We start from the raw sequence: 14410 nt of genomic DNA on the forward strand, positions 1-14410 counted from the left end.
GTGCTAGGCAGCTTCCACATACTATTAATTTAATCCTCAAAATAACTTTAGGAGGTAGAAATTATTTTCTCTGATTTACAGATAAGGATCCTGAAACTCAGAGAGGTAAAGTTACTTACCTGAGGCCACACAGTAAGTGGCAGAGTTAGGATTCCAAGCCTGGACTGTCTGTCTCCAAAGCCTATACTTTGTTCTACTTCTTGGGAATGGCATTCAGGCTATTTCTCCTAAGGTTTGGCAAAGACATAACTGTCTTCCTGTGAGACAGTGTAGCAGATGGTTACCACTTCCTCATCCTCCAGGTGTTCAAGCAGCCCTGGCCAGGGATCATGCGCACGGTCTATGGGAACCACGAACGCTTTGAGACCACCTACTTTAAGAAGTTCCCCGGGTATTACGTGACAGGAGATGGTGAGCCTTGGCTATCCCCTTCCCACACCTCCCACTAAGTCATGTACCATCCCCTTTCATTTTCAAGAAGAGTTGGTTAGGGGTGTGTCTTATGTATCAATGTGTAATATCCAGTCAGAGATACAGAGAAGACCATAAGAACAGGAATGAGTGTTGCAGGAAGGAGCGCAGCACGGTGCTGAGATTTGATGTATGAGGGAAAATGTTCTTCTTTCCATCACTGCTGGGCTGAAAGAGAGGCCACACATGGCAGTAGGTATTACCATGTCATGTGCGTCCCCATGTCTGGAGCCTATGTTTGCCCATGTGTCCATCCACCAATCCATTCTTCCATAAATATTTATTGAGCACTTACTACTTATCTAAGCACAGGAGATGTTACCATGAATAAGGTGGGCAAGGTCTCTGCTCTCATGGGGTTTACATTCTAGTGAGGAGAGACAGGCAATAAATTCAGCAAATAAATACTGCAGGGACGGCCACCATACATGGGATGGTGAGAAGTTTCTTTGAAGTGGTATTTGACCAGAGACCTAAAGAAGAAGCCAGGTATGGGACTATCTGGAGTAAAAATAAATGTTCTGTACCAGAGAGACATAAGCATGGAATGTCTGAGGAACAGACTGAAGCTTGTGTAGCTGGAATGTGGTGAGCAACAGCAAGAATGTTGTATCAAGTTGGAGAGGGAGATAATACAGGGCCTTGTGAGCCATGGTGAGGAATTTGGACTTGATCCAGTGTATGGTGGGAGACCATCAGGCTTTTTAAGCAGAGAAGTGATTAGAATTCATTTATTATTTAGAAAATAACTTTGCTTGTTTTATGGAGAATAGACTTGAGGTCAGTATATTAGTTATCTATTGCCATGGAACAAATTAACTCCAAACCTGGCAGCTAAAAGCGACAGCAAATATTATCTCATAGTTTCTGAGGATCAGGATTCTGTGAGTGGCTTTGCTGGTGGTTCTCATTCAGAGTTTCTTATGGGTTGCAGTCAACCTGTGGTTGGGGCTGCAGTCATCTAAAGGTCTGACTGAGCCCGGAGAACCCACTTGTAAGCTCACTTATGTGGCTGTTGGCAGGAACCTTCAGTTCCTTGCCACATGGACCTCTCCATAGGGCTACTCATGACATGGCAGCTGGCTTCCCCCAGAGCAAATAATCAGAGAGAATGCAACCAAGATAGAAGCTGCAGTGTCTTCTATAATCTCATCTCAGAAATGACATCCTATCATTTCTGCCAAATTCGATTGCTCACGAGACAAACTCTAGTACAATGAGATAAAGGACTACACAGGGGGTACGAATTCCAGGAGACGGAGGTTGGTGTGACCGTCTTGGAGCCTGGCTAGCACAGCAGGAAGACTTGTTAGGTGGCTGTTGCCTCGGGTCCAGCAATTTGGTGACGCAGATCGCTGTGGTATCCTACTGTGGCGTATTTATTTTCTCCTCTCAGGCTGCCGGCGGGATGAGGATGGCTATTACTGGATCACCGGCAGGATCGACGACATGCTGAACGTATCTGGTGAGGGCCAGGGGCCATCTGCCCTTCTCATTAACCCTGCTCGCCAGCAACTCCCAGCCAAAGCCTTCTAAGAGAGCAAGACCACACCTGGAGTGCAGCGTTCAGTTCTGGGCTGAAGAGTAATAAACGCTGAAGAGTACCTGGAGGAGGGGAACCAGGATGGTGGGGCAACGATGTCCCAGGAGAAATGAATGAAGGGCTGTCCCCATTTGACCAGACCGGGACTGCCTTACTGGGACAGATGGAACAGGGGCTGGGATCTCTCTCATGGTAACTTCCTTTCCTTTGACAAGGACACCTGCTGAGCACGGCAGAGGTGGAGTCAGCACTTGTGGAACACAAGGCTGTTGCAGAGGCAGCCGTGGTTGGCCACCCTCATCCTGTGAAGGGCGAATGCCTCTACTGTTTTGTCACCTTGTGTGATGGCCACATCTTCAGCCCAGCCCTCACTGAGGAGCTCAAGAAGCAGAGTAAGGAGCTTCCCTGGGCAGGGATTTCCAGGTCTGTCCTGATGGCCCAGTCACCACAGCAAGTTGTTGGGGAAGGGCTGTAGTGAGCTAGTTTCTCAAACCACAAATAGACCCCAGGGGCTGACTGCCCTCTTCCCACTCAGTCCCCACCATGTTAATAATGATTGATGTTTGTAGAATTCTTTCTCTGTGCCACTGAACTAAGCGTTTTAAATGCATTAATACGTTTAATCTCTAGTCACCTCCATGAGGCTTCCCAGGAGGCACAGTGGTAAAGAATCTGCCTGCCAATGCAGGAGATGCAGAAGACATGGGTTCGATCCCTGGGTGGGGAAGATCCCCTGGAGTAGGAAATGGCAACCCACTCTAGTATTCTTGCCTGGAAAACTCCATGAACAGAGGAGCCTGGTGGGCTACAGAGAGCCGGACACAACTGAACAACTGAGTGCACACACCTCCATGAAATAGATCCTATTGTTACTCTCATTCTAAAGATGAAGAAGTTGAGGCTCAGAGAATTTAGGAATAAATCCCTTGTTTGAGGCCACTCTGCAAGTAAAGTGAATTTCAACTCTAGCAGGCCAATTCTAGAACTTGAGTTCCATGAAGGTGAATTAATATACAATGAGAGAGTAGAGAGACAATGTGTTAAAAAAGAGAGAAAGACAAAAAGTGAGCCTGAGAATGATTAGGTTGGGAACAAAGCCATCTCTGCCTTGGTTTTGGGCAGCCTGGCTAAGGGTACTAGAAAAATGCGTAATGATTTGTTGGTTACAGTTAGAGAAAAGATTGGCCCCATTGCCACACCGGATTACATCCAGAATGCACCTGGATTGCCTAAAACTCGCTCAGGTATGTTCAGAGGCCTCTAGAGATTGGGATTGGATGGGCCAAGGCCCACTGGTGGCAAGTATGCGTGGATGGAAGCTTTTGGCAGGGCTAGAGTGGGTCAGTGTGTTGTCACCAGGTAACCAGAAGTGTGTGGACCCCCAGGGAAAATCATGAGGCGGGTGCTTCGGAAGATCGCTCAGAATGACCATGACCTGGGGGACATGTCCACTGTAGTTGACTCATCCATCATCACCCAGCTCTTCAACCACCGCTGCTTGACCATCCAGTGAACAAGACCCTGCTCGGAACCCAGGATTATCCCCTGCTTGGCTTTCCAAAGTTTTGCCCATCCTCCCTGCCCCCATCCAGGAGTGCTGAGGGCCAGTGTTGACCCACAGCACTTCCTTTGTCCAGCTGTCTGGGGCCGAGGACCATCTTTGCCTCTGGGTGGAGGCAACTTCCTGCGACCACCAGGCAGATGTGAGAGGGCCCAGGTCAGCCTCAGGCTGCTGTGCCCCTAGACTGCAAAGAGCCCTTGGAGCCCTGAAGGGACCTGAAGGTCATGTCCCAAACCCAAGTTAAGTGTTCAGTGGGCAAATGAGGGCATGGACTGAAACAAGGAAGCAACTCTAATCCTATGTCATCTCTCTCAGGAAGTACCAGTACTTATCTTGGGCTTGCACTTGCCCTGAGAAATGCCTGTTTGTGAGTCCTGAAACAATGATTATTTTTTAAAACACTTTGTTGCTTCTCTTGTGGGTCTGAATTCCCTTTTGTACCAGATGGCAGTGCCTGTCTGCCATTTGTTCCAGGGGCTCTGCAGGCAGGCTCAGTTTCCAGAGGGCTTTCAGAGCATTTGTGTCTTCGAAGGAGTACATGTGTTATGCTCCCAGGACCACAGGAGCTCGCTTTTCTTGTCCTCTGTCCCCAGCTTCCCCTGAACAATCTTGTCCATGAGAGACATTCTCAGATGAAGCTCTTTTCCTACCCCAGTTGTACTCAGGCCCTGTGGTTGTAGGAATAAAGTCTGTGACTTCATGAAGGTGGTGACTGGCTTTCTCAGTGTCTTACATGGTGTATAATTACTGGCTGCTCTGATTTGTGTGGGGGATGGGAAGGGGAGTGATTTTCCTCAGGAATACCCCAATATTCCTTCCAGAATTTTGGGTCTAGGCAGCGCTATGTAGGGCAATGCTGGAGACCCAGGTTCGATCCCTGGGTTGGGAAGATCCTCTGGAGAAGGGAATGGCAACTCACTCCAGTATTTTTGCCTGGAGAATCCCATGGACAGAGAAGCCTGACAGTCCATGGGGTCACAAAGAGTCAGACACGACTAAGCGACTAACACTTCATTTTCATCAGGGGTTCCAGGCCCTTTGACAAGCTCCTGAGCTAAGCAGGAAAGCAACTAAAGCCACATTATAACTGTAATGCTCGATCATGGTTGCTTTCCCTGCTGGAGACCATCTCTCTTCCCCGTGATCCTGTGGGAGCATGAGTGAGTGACTAAGGCTGAAATTTCAGGATCCTGTCCATAGGATCTGGAGCTAGGCAGACTGATTATAGCCGAGTTCCTTCCCCTGCTCCAATCTATCTGAAATGGGCTGACTAGGATTATAGCTTCTCCCTCCCCTAAATGTACAAAGGAATTACAGAATCAGCAAAGTAGTTTTATTTAAGGCAGAGGTGGGGAAAGGCTGTGCTCCTACCCTTTTCCTCCTACCCCTCAATCCTAGCCCAAGTCCAGAACCTGCTGGAAAGGTTGACAAGGGGCTAACAGGAGGGTGGCAAGGTTATGGCCCCTGACCTCAAATCAGCTTTCTTTCAGCTGTATCCACACCCTGAGGATTTAGGGGCCTCTAGATTGCACCTAAGGGAAACACAGCTTTTCTGGTTCTCAGAAGTGAAAGCTGGGGGCGGGGGTGGGGGAAGGTACCCAGCATTTGCCCTTCCATGAAGACCCTCCAGGGTCTCTAGAAGAGACCAGCCTTCCCAAGGTAAGGGGAGGGCAGCCCCTCAGGAGGGCAGGTGAGGAATGATCAGTACAAAGGATGGAAGGTCTTTTGAGTGAAGTCCGGGCAGGCCTGGCTGTGCCCTCACACAGGGTATGGGTTGTCCAGGACTGCCACTCCAGCTGCCACACCACCGTCTGCATGCTCAATGGCTTTGGTTCGAAGCAGATGTCCCACGTGCTTGTTCATTACAAGTGTCTTTCCCTCCCTATAGAAATGGGGGCAGGAGACACACAACTCCATCACCGGGACTCAGCCCTCAAACCCAAGACCTTCCTTGGTCCCAGCTGAGCAGTACATGGGTGACTGACTACACCTGAGAAAGTGCTAGGATTTCTGAATCAGATTTGGGTTTGCATGCTAGCGTGGATACTATTAGCTGAAGCAAGTTACTCAGCCTTCCTAAATATCAATTTCCTCAATTTAAAACAGGGATAATACCTCTCACTTTGTAAGATGGTGACAAGGATTAAAGAAAACCAGAAAAGCATTTAGCATGATGCCAGGCTCACATTTCATCTTCTGTAGCTCTATATTTCCTTCTCTACCTCTCTCTCAAGATGGCGGTAGGGGGTGGGGAGGAATTGGCAGGCAGAGATGCTGTAAGTGGAATGGTTGGAGGGGAAGATTATAGAGAGGGCAGGCTCTGGTGGGGAGCATGGTAGGATCTGGTATTCCTTCCTTGCTCTGATCTTGGAGTGAGTATTTTGCAGGAAGTGATAATGAGGGACCAGAAACTGTTCCTTACAAATTCCCCAGTTGTCTTCTTCCTGATTCTTTAGTGCTCAAGTCAAAGCCCAGGGGCCACTCAGCTTTTCAAAGCCACTGTTTATCCTCTAGCTGGCCCATCCCACCTTTCTGCAGCATCCCAGGTGTCCTGGGACTGGACCTAAACTTTTCGTCCCTGGGGTCTCCTAGTCCAGGGTTATTTTGTTAGCCATCTTGATAACACTTGGAATTTCCTTTATAGTTGCAAAGCACTTGTCATCTGGACTTCATTTGATAGCCTTGTGAGGTAGGCAGATCTTAGGTCCTTGGCCTCATTTACTACATAAGGAAACATGTTGCTTGGCTCACCTGACATAGACCCCGAAGATGCCCAGCTCTGAAATGCACTGGACCACTCGGGCAGGGCTGCCGGGTCGTAGTAGACAATTCCTAAAAGGTTCGGGTTCGATCTTCTCCATGAGGATGTAGGAGGCTCTCTCCTCACTGTCCTTCAGCCGCTCCAGGGCTTGTACCATCTCTTCCCCGTATAGGTTGTTACCTGCAATTTCACTAACTAGTCACCCTGGACCCTCTGCCCACCTTCTCTACCCTGTACTCCCACTTCTAGGGCCATGTGGACAGGTCAAGAGCGTCAGTTCCTGACACCAACTCAGTCAACCCAGGGCAGGCTTGTTCTCCAAGGAGGAAAATGTCACCTTAACAGGAGAATTCTTACAAAAGTGAACACACCTCCCACCATACCATCCTGCCCTGGTTCTCCTCTTACCTGACTGTGGCTGTTCCTTCTCAGCCTCCCTGACTGGCTTCTGCCCCTCTTAAATGTTTGGATTTCCAAGGAATCATTCCTCTACCCTTGTTCTCTCCTCCGTGTACATACTCTTTTTCAGGGAGATCTCTTCCAAGGCTTCAACTATAGCCTATAACTTGTTAACTCCCAAATCTTTAGCTAAAGCTCCCTGCTCTAAACATCACAGATATGCCAGGGGCTACCAAATCCAACTCAGCACGTCTGAACAGAGCTCATTACTTTTGCCTGGGTCTGCTCCTCCTGGGCCCTTCTACACCCAATCAAGTGAAAGGCATTCCCGAGTCACTGATCTCCTCCCTCTCCATTACCTGACACTAACTCGGACATGTCTCTTCAGTCTGTACTCCACACTGTCACAAGCTCTGGCCTAGCCTTCTGCATTGCTCTTCTGGACAACTATACCAGCCTCCTCTATGGTCTCTCTGCCACCAACGTCTCCCCGCATTCCAGGATGTGCTCTACCATGTCTGAAACATGGATCCATCATGTGTCCCTCCCCTCCTTTAAACTTGCTAATGGCTTCCCACCACCCATAGGATAAAGCCCAATTTCCTACATATATTCAACACCCTTTATAATCAGGTCCCAAACCATCTTTTCCAAACCAAATCATTCCCTCTCCCACCTCCCACGCAGCACTCCAGCCTCAGCAGTTAACTTGTTAACCTCCAAACATAACACACTTCCATGGACCAGTGGAAGCCTATGCCTGAGGTTGCTCCTTCTGTATGGAATGCTCTTCCCCCTTGTCAACCTGTGAAATGCCTACCCAACCCTTAAGGCCAAGATAAAAAAAAATCATCTCTGGATCCATGAGCCAGGTATGACCCCTGCCCTCAAGGAGTTCAAACCAGGCAGGAAGGTATCCAACCTCCTGATATGCCCCCTCCTGCGCCCCCACAGGCACCTCAGCCTACACTTGCCCACAGCCTCCAATGCTGGTTAATCACATTCCGTGGTGCTTGGGCATTTCCATAAGGTAGACAGAGGTCATCACGTTTGCCTCACACATTCCCTTGTGCTCCACAGCACTTGGTCACAGGGTCTCCTGGGACACTGTCCAAGATGGGGAACCTGTGTCAGTTCCCCTCATATCCCCTGGAGCCTGGAACTGTGCCCACAGCAAGTGCAGGTCAGCACTGGTGACCTCCTGCAACCTTCTTCACTGAGCAGCCCTGTGAAGCGGGCACCACCACCTACCTCCACCCTCTCTCTGAGGCTTTAGCACAAAGCAGCTAGGGGCAGCAATGGCCTTGGTGATAGCCTGGTCCCCTTCTTCACCCTGGTAGGAGGCAAGCGAGCAGTCACTAGCAGTCTTAGGCCAAAGAGCATGGAGCCAAGGTCCTGCTGGTTGTGCAGAGTAGCATCAGAGGAAGAGCAGGAAGAGGAAGGGCCATAAAGCCCCTTAGGCTGGATGCTACTATCTGGACAAGACAACCCCAGTGAACCCCTCTGTAGCAGGGAGTACCAGCCTTCTCTGGCAACAGTTCAGGAGTAGCCCGAGGCCTGAAAAGCAGGTACAGATACTCCTCAGTTCTTGCTGTCTACCTCAGCCCCATTTCCTAGTTAGCATCCCCATTTCCACCTTTGCTGAGGGAGCTTACAATGGATTCCAGCCCCACTTCCCAGGGCTCCAGGGGACCTCAGAGCATCACTGACTCAAGTCCAGCCCAGTGCCAGCTCCAGCCTCCCCAACACATTGGGCTCTGTGTCCCCAATACTGAGGAGGCCTGAGCTGGGAGAAGTGGGCTGTCCACGCACCAGGTCTAGCGAGTAGAGGCCAGCAAAGGTGGCACGGAGGCGGGCCACAGCCTCAGGCTTCCCGGAGAGCAAGGACTCCAGCACGCCCACTCTGCTCAGCTCCTGCTGCACCTTCTTGGTCCCGGCCAGCTGGGTGGCAATGTCTGGGCACTTGACAGCACATGACCTCTCCAGGAGCAGGCGTGCTTCCCAGTTCTGCGGAGTGAAGAAACCAAATGGAATTCTACTTTGGCTTTGGCTGACCTTTAATGAGCATGCATCAGATGCCAAGTATCCTCACATGCATCACCTCCCAGGGCCTTTGTAACACACTTGTGAGGCAGGTGTGCCCTACTCCTAACACGCAGGATTCTTGCCCTTGGGGAGCTCACAGCCTAGCATGATGACACTTGACTGTAACTAAAAGGGGAAATGACAAAAGGTGAAAGGGTGAACAGTGGATGAGGAGGTTTGAAAGGGGAGGAGACACTTGTTTATGAGCTCAGCTTCCTATTGTACTACAAATAAAATACAAACTGCTGTTCTTCTCCTATAAGGGAATCCTGTAAGGATCTACTCCTTGTCTCCTTTTCAACTTCATTCCAGGCCATCCCTTCACTCCACTCCCACCTTCCAGCCACACAGGTCTGTCAGTTCTCAGACACAAATGTCATGTCCACCTCAGGGCCTGCATTTGCTGCATTTCCCTCTGCCTGGGATTCTTGTCATTTTGGCTTTTCTAATGGATGGCTGGATCCTTTTCATCCTTAAGTCTTGGCTCAAAGTCACCTTCTCAAACCACCCTATTTAATGTGATTTCTCCATAATTCTCTATTGTTTCACCCTGTCGTTTTCCCCAGCTAGGAAAAAAAAAAAAAAACTTCTTCTACTTTTGTTTACTTTCTGATGACCATCCCTCTGAGCACACTGTGAGCTCCACAAGAACTGGACTCTTTTCTCTCTCTCATTTCCTGTTGTATCCCCAGTGTTTAACACAATGCCTGAAGCTTTGCAGGTGCTCAGTAAATATATGGTTGTTTAATAAGGGGAAATATGAGAGAACAGGGAGAGTGACCGGTGAGACTCAACAGGGAAGAGGTACTCAGGTTAACAAAGTAATATGAGCAAAGGTCTGCAGGTGAATAATCGCAGGATGAACAGTCTGGTGGACCAAGAGTTCAGGGTGTGAGAGGCAGGGAAACGGCAGAGGGTCATGCCCCATCCCCACACTCTAGCCCCTCTTCTAGGGCACCAGAGGGACAGTCTGTCCTTGACTCCAGACCACAACAAACTGCCCACAGCAGGATCAGGGCCAAAGCCAAGGAGCAACATCACCACCCCATCCCACTCTCACCCCCACACATGATGTCCTTCCTCTGATATTCAGCTGCAGCACCTCTGCCTGGTCTTCACCAATAACCTCAGACACCTAACAACTAAGCTAGTGTTCTGGGTAAAGCTAAAGGTACTCTGCATGTCGGAGATAAACCCAGGAAAGTACCCCATTGTTGTAAGTAGGGAAAGCAAAACTAAGAGATGAGCAGGGGGCTTGCTCACCGTCTCCTAGCAAGTCACTAAGCCTAGTGGATTTGTCTCCATGTCTAAACCTGGTCTGAGTTTCTCAGTTCCCTAAAAATGTTCTCCTTATGCATTGATTTCCTTCCTGTTAACTCTATATAAAATTTTCTTTGGCCCTTTCCCTCAAGCCCCTTGTCCTAGAACCTGGATCCATTTTTCCCAATAGACAGTTTCTCTCTTCTCTAGTCAGCAAGTTCCTATCACTAACCACTTTCTAGAGGAAAGGACCTTCTATAGAGCTGCCACCTCTGTGGAGCTGCTCCCTGTACAGGCTGGGCCTTAGAGAGGAGCTTACAATCAAAGAATTACAGATCTGGAAGGACCTCCTCCAGTTTTCTAGTATAGTCCCCTCAGTTTACAGAAACTGAGCCCAGAAAGACGCAGGAACCTGCTCATGGTCACCCAAAGGTGGAGTCAAATGCTCAGGATCCGCAGAGTACTGTTCATGGTGTTTTCTAACTTATTTTCTCCTTTCCCTTCTCCCAACTGAAAGCAGGGCTTCCTATTAGCTTCTCCATGCTGTGGATCAGGGGCAGGAGGAAGAGAATGATATGCTAGGAATGACACTGGACTGAGAGTCAGAAAGCCTGGGAGCTCCCTGTGGGACCTTAGATAAGCCCCTGCATCTCTCAAACCTTAGTTTCTCCATCTATATAATGGGGATAATCATACACCTATACGGTATAAGGATTAAATGAAACAGCAGATGTGGAATGCAGTTTTGAAACTACATGGTAAGAGAGCGAGCTAAGGTGATATCATTAGTGTCGTTAGTATGAATGAACAGCAGATAAAAACTTTTGGATGCAGATAAAAGAGAAGAAAGAGCTGGCAAGAAGGAACTGGTCACTGGTGCAGTGGAACTGGTTTGCATTGCCTAGTAAGAGCTGATTGTGCCCATCTCTTCCCAATTCTGTTCAGAGATATTAAGTTGGGTAGCTTTGAAATTGGTCATGATGGGAGTAGTTATAATAGAAATCAGCAAATGCTATAAATAAGGGCATGCCTCCCCAGAGAGATTATGGTTACACATTTACCAGCATAACCCTAGAAACTAAGGTGAATGGCTGAAGTATTGTGGATTCCTGAGGATTTAGATTCTAGCAGACCATGTGTGTGTTTAGGGAGTGAGAGGTAGCAAAAAGCTTGTGGGAGGATGGGAAGTTCCCTGAGGAAGAACTGAAGCCAGGGCTCAGGGAAAAACCCAGGTTGTTATGATACGTGTGTTGAATCTGTGAGGAACAATGGTGGGTCCCAGGAGGCAAAGAGTGGTCTAATGGAAAGCACCAACCTGTAGACTGTAGTGATTTGGCATGTAGCCATCCCGGAAGTAAACCACAGCAATCTCCTGGCCGTCCCTAGAAGACAGGATGGAGAAAGCTGCTGTGTTAAACTAAAACTGATGTGTTCAGTGGTTCAGTCTATTTCAGGATGCATCAAAACGCCTTTGACTTCTTTGAAAGTCAGCCCATGGGGGTAGCCTGAACAGGGATTCATTGGAAGCATGAAGTAAACACCCACACCATCAGTGCTTCCACTAAAAACTGGAAGGGGAAATGCTCTCCAATATTTCCAGATCTAGAGTCATTCTAGGAAGGCTGCAGGGAAAAAAAGAAGGTGACCAGAATCAAATTAGGTAAACTTTGAAAAGGCGGGCTCAAAATCACTGAGCAGCAGAATCATATTGCTACCAAAACACACTTGTATTTATACTGGTTAAAGTAGCTGAAACCAGGCTGAGGTTTTTTTAAATGGTAGCAGGGTAAGAGTGGGCAGATGCAAAATATGAATCTAGTTAAGCCACAGACTGTCTTTTGGAACTTCTTCCCCTTTTCTTTATTTGATATTGTTTGATATATCTGGAAAGTAAATTAATGACTTTGTTTTGTTAAGATAAAAGCACATTTTGAAAATAGTTAAGTGTGAATTCCCTGGCAGCCCTATGGCTAGGACTCGGTGTTCTCACTGACAAGGGCCTGGGTTCGATCCCTGGTCAGTGAACTAAAATCATTCCAGCTGCATGGCATGGCCAAAAAAAAAAAAGGAAGAAAAAAGAACAGAAAATAGTGGTATTGTGAAATGCCAGGAGGTTCTTAATTTTAAGAATCACAAATTTCTAGGTCTAAATATGTGATATTAACACTAAAGTCACCTGGTGGACTACTCGTGTGGTCTAGTCGTTAAGAATCTGCCTGCCAATGCAGGGAACAGGGTTTCAATCCCTGGTCCGGGAAGATCTTACACACACACCGTGGAGCCCATGCTCCATCATAAGAGAAGGCACTGCATTGAGAAGCCTGAATAGTAGCCCCCACTTGCTGCAACCAGAGAAAGCCTGTGAGCAGCAACAAAAGACTCAGCTCATCTAACAATAAAATAAAGGTCAATTTTAAAAAAAATTAAAACTATAAAGTCAAGTCACCTGGTGGTGGCCCATAAAGGGAAGCAGGGGGCCTGGCTTGGAGCACAAATCCAGGCCCCTTGAAGTCTTGCCTGAGACCTCAGAGAAGCAACTTCCAGAACCAATTAAAGAATGAGCTGGCTACTCCTCTTCCTCCTTGACTGCCCAACCCAATTGCCCAAGTCTGATTTGACCACCCAAGAAGGGCAAGAAAACTTTGAGGAGCCCACAGGCATATGAAAACCAAGGCTATACAGAATGTCAATAGCTCTGATACAGCCCTCTAGAAGCAGAACTTAGCTTCTCCAAAACTGCCTGGGATGGTGGGATATTTTCAGTGTTCACCCTAAAATTCAGAGAGAAGGAAGCAAGCCATCACATCTCTCAGAAGAAAGGATCATTTAGGGGAAGAGGGCGGCAGGATGAGTTTCCCAAATCAGCCCTCTACCGGATCCTTGGGAATGCTCCTTGGACACTTACATAAACAGTCTTCGGTCTTGGTCTAGAGACCCCTTTTCAGAGACATCTTCAAATCTTTGTCGAATTACATGGATATTCCTGAGAAAGATGGGCAAGGGTCAGAGAGAGTGGCTGCCCTGTTCCGACTGGCTCTCCGCAACCCAGGGGCCATATATGCAGGTCTCCCCTCCTTTACTTACCTGGCCAGTAGCTCATTCTCTATGGCACGCTGGTCAAATATGTTCCTTTCCTTCTCTTGAGCAATCAGCAGCACCTGAGCACTGGGGGAAGAACACATGTGGCCCCAGGTGACCCCGTCCCACCCTCTTCAGCACTGAGAATGAGAACACAGCTTCCCTGAAAGAACAGACATTCTCTCACCTCAGTGCTGCCTCAGGCACAGATACCTGAGGCTACAACACATTATTTCCTGAAAGTAGAAAACTTGAAAAAATGGAGATCTCTTTGCTCCTTCTCCAGTAGGCAGATGTAATAATGTCAATTTTCTGTGCAAATAAAAATTTAGATTTAAAACCATCTCAAAAACCCAAGAGGACTTTTTCTTGGAATTTAACATAATGATTCTAAAATCTTCTGGAAGAGTAAAGAGGTGAGAGTTGTTGTTGTTGTTTAGTAGCTAAGTCATAACCAACTTCTGTGACCCCATGGGCTATAGCCCACCAGGCTCCTCTGTCCATGGAACTTCAGAAGAATATTTTGTAAAAGAATAATGGGGTTTGGGGCTTAATGACCCTATTATTAGATTGTGAAACATATAATAAAACAATGTGTGGTTCTTGAATAAAACACTAGAATAGCTCAGTAGAATCCTATAGAAACTCTAAAGAGCAAATTATGAATAAGGCCTTATTTCCTGGGGCCTCCCAACATTTCTATGTCGCACATGGGGCCATGTTTGGTCCCACAGTATTAACAGGATCACTGGGGCTTACCTGGCCTCTTCCTTTCTGCTTATCCACGTGTTTCTTAAAAGAACAAGAGCTCAAGGACTCAGGGAAATGCTATTGCCAAAGAATTGTCTGTCTGATTACCAATCAAGCTATTTTCAGTTGTCAAAGACAAGCCCAATCCCCAGCCAGACTCTCTCAGGGCCAATGCTCAGCAGTACCAAACTCCATTTTTGCTGTTGCTATGCTGCTCTGTGCCCAAGGCTTCTTGCTAAGACTCTTGAAGAGTGGGCAGACTCAGTTTAGGATTCTAAGTGTGGATTTCTGACCTACTGTACTTGGCCTCTTGTCTGTCTGTCTCTGCTTCTTTCTCCCTCAGCTAAACCTCTTGGGTTACACTTTGCCTAACTCTTCTCCACTTAGCTAAAATACAGGTCCTGCTATATGACCCCTCTCCTAGTCAGCCTGAAATCTCTTGACATCAGACCTGATATTAAGCTGAGTCTTGGCTTTGAGATGGGTGTCTGAGAGACAAGCT

At 47.8% G+C, this 14410-nt stretch overlaps 2 protein-coding genes across 12 annotated transcripts in view; one reads left to right on the top strand and one right to left on the bottom strand.

Moving 5' to 3' along the window:
- Positions 1-4279, top strand: part of ACSS2 (acyl-CoA synthetase short chain family member 2) — a 43829-nt gene extending 39550 nt beyond the window's left edge. For all 4 annotated transcript variants that reach the window (XM_081559899.1, XM_081559901.1, XM_081559900.1 and 1 more), the window contains 5 exons: positions 303-411; positions 1868-1936; positions 2230-2406; positions 3184-3258; positions 3400-4279. In XM_081559899.1, the coding sequence (XP_081416025.1) occupies positions 303-411; positions 1868-1936; positions 2230-2406; positions 3184-3258; positions 3400-3527 (558 nt within the window). In that variant the 3' untranslated portion in view covers positions 3528-4279. The remainder of the gene's footprint in view (positions 1-302; positions 412-1867; positions 1937-2229; positions 2407-3183; positions 3259-3399) is intronic.
- Positions 1595-14410, bottom strand: part of GSS (glutathione synthetase) — a 28109-nt gene continuing 15293 nt past the window's right edge. For 4 of the 8 annotated variants that reach the window (XM_081559905.1, XM_081559904.1, XM_081559906.1 and 1 more), the window contains exons 7-13: positions 13165-13245; positions 12986-13063; positions 11396-11462; positions 8548-8742; positions 7987-8068; positions 6327-6516; positions 4887-5457 (exon numbers count right to left, since the gene is read on the bottom strand). In XM_081559905.1, coding sequence (XP_081416031.1) covers positions 5334-5457; positions 6327-6516; positions 7987-8068; positions 8548-8742; positions 11396-11462; positions 12986-13063; positions 13165-13245 — 817 coding nt within the window. In that variant the 3' untranslated portion in view covers positions 4887-5333. Of the gene's footprint in view, positions 2077-4886; positions 5458-6326; positions 6517-7986; positions 8069-8547; positions 8743-11395; positions 11463-12985; positions 13064-13164; positions 13246-14410 lie in introns of those variants that run through there. The other 4 variants (XM_081559908.1, XM_081559907.1, XR_014073886.1 and 1 more) reach the window with 3 other exon arrangements.

Source organism: Giraffa tippelskirchi, chromosome 13, assembly GCF_054371585.1.
Source record: "Giraffa tippelskirchi isolate mGirTip1 chromosome 13, T2T-mGirTip1v1.2.pri, whole genome shotgun sequence".
Taxonomy (NCBI): Eukaryota; Metazoa; Chordata; class Mammalia; order Artiodactyla; family Giraffidae; genus Giraffa; species Giraffa tippelskirchi.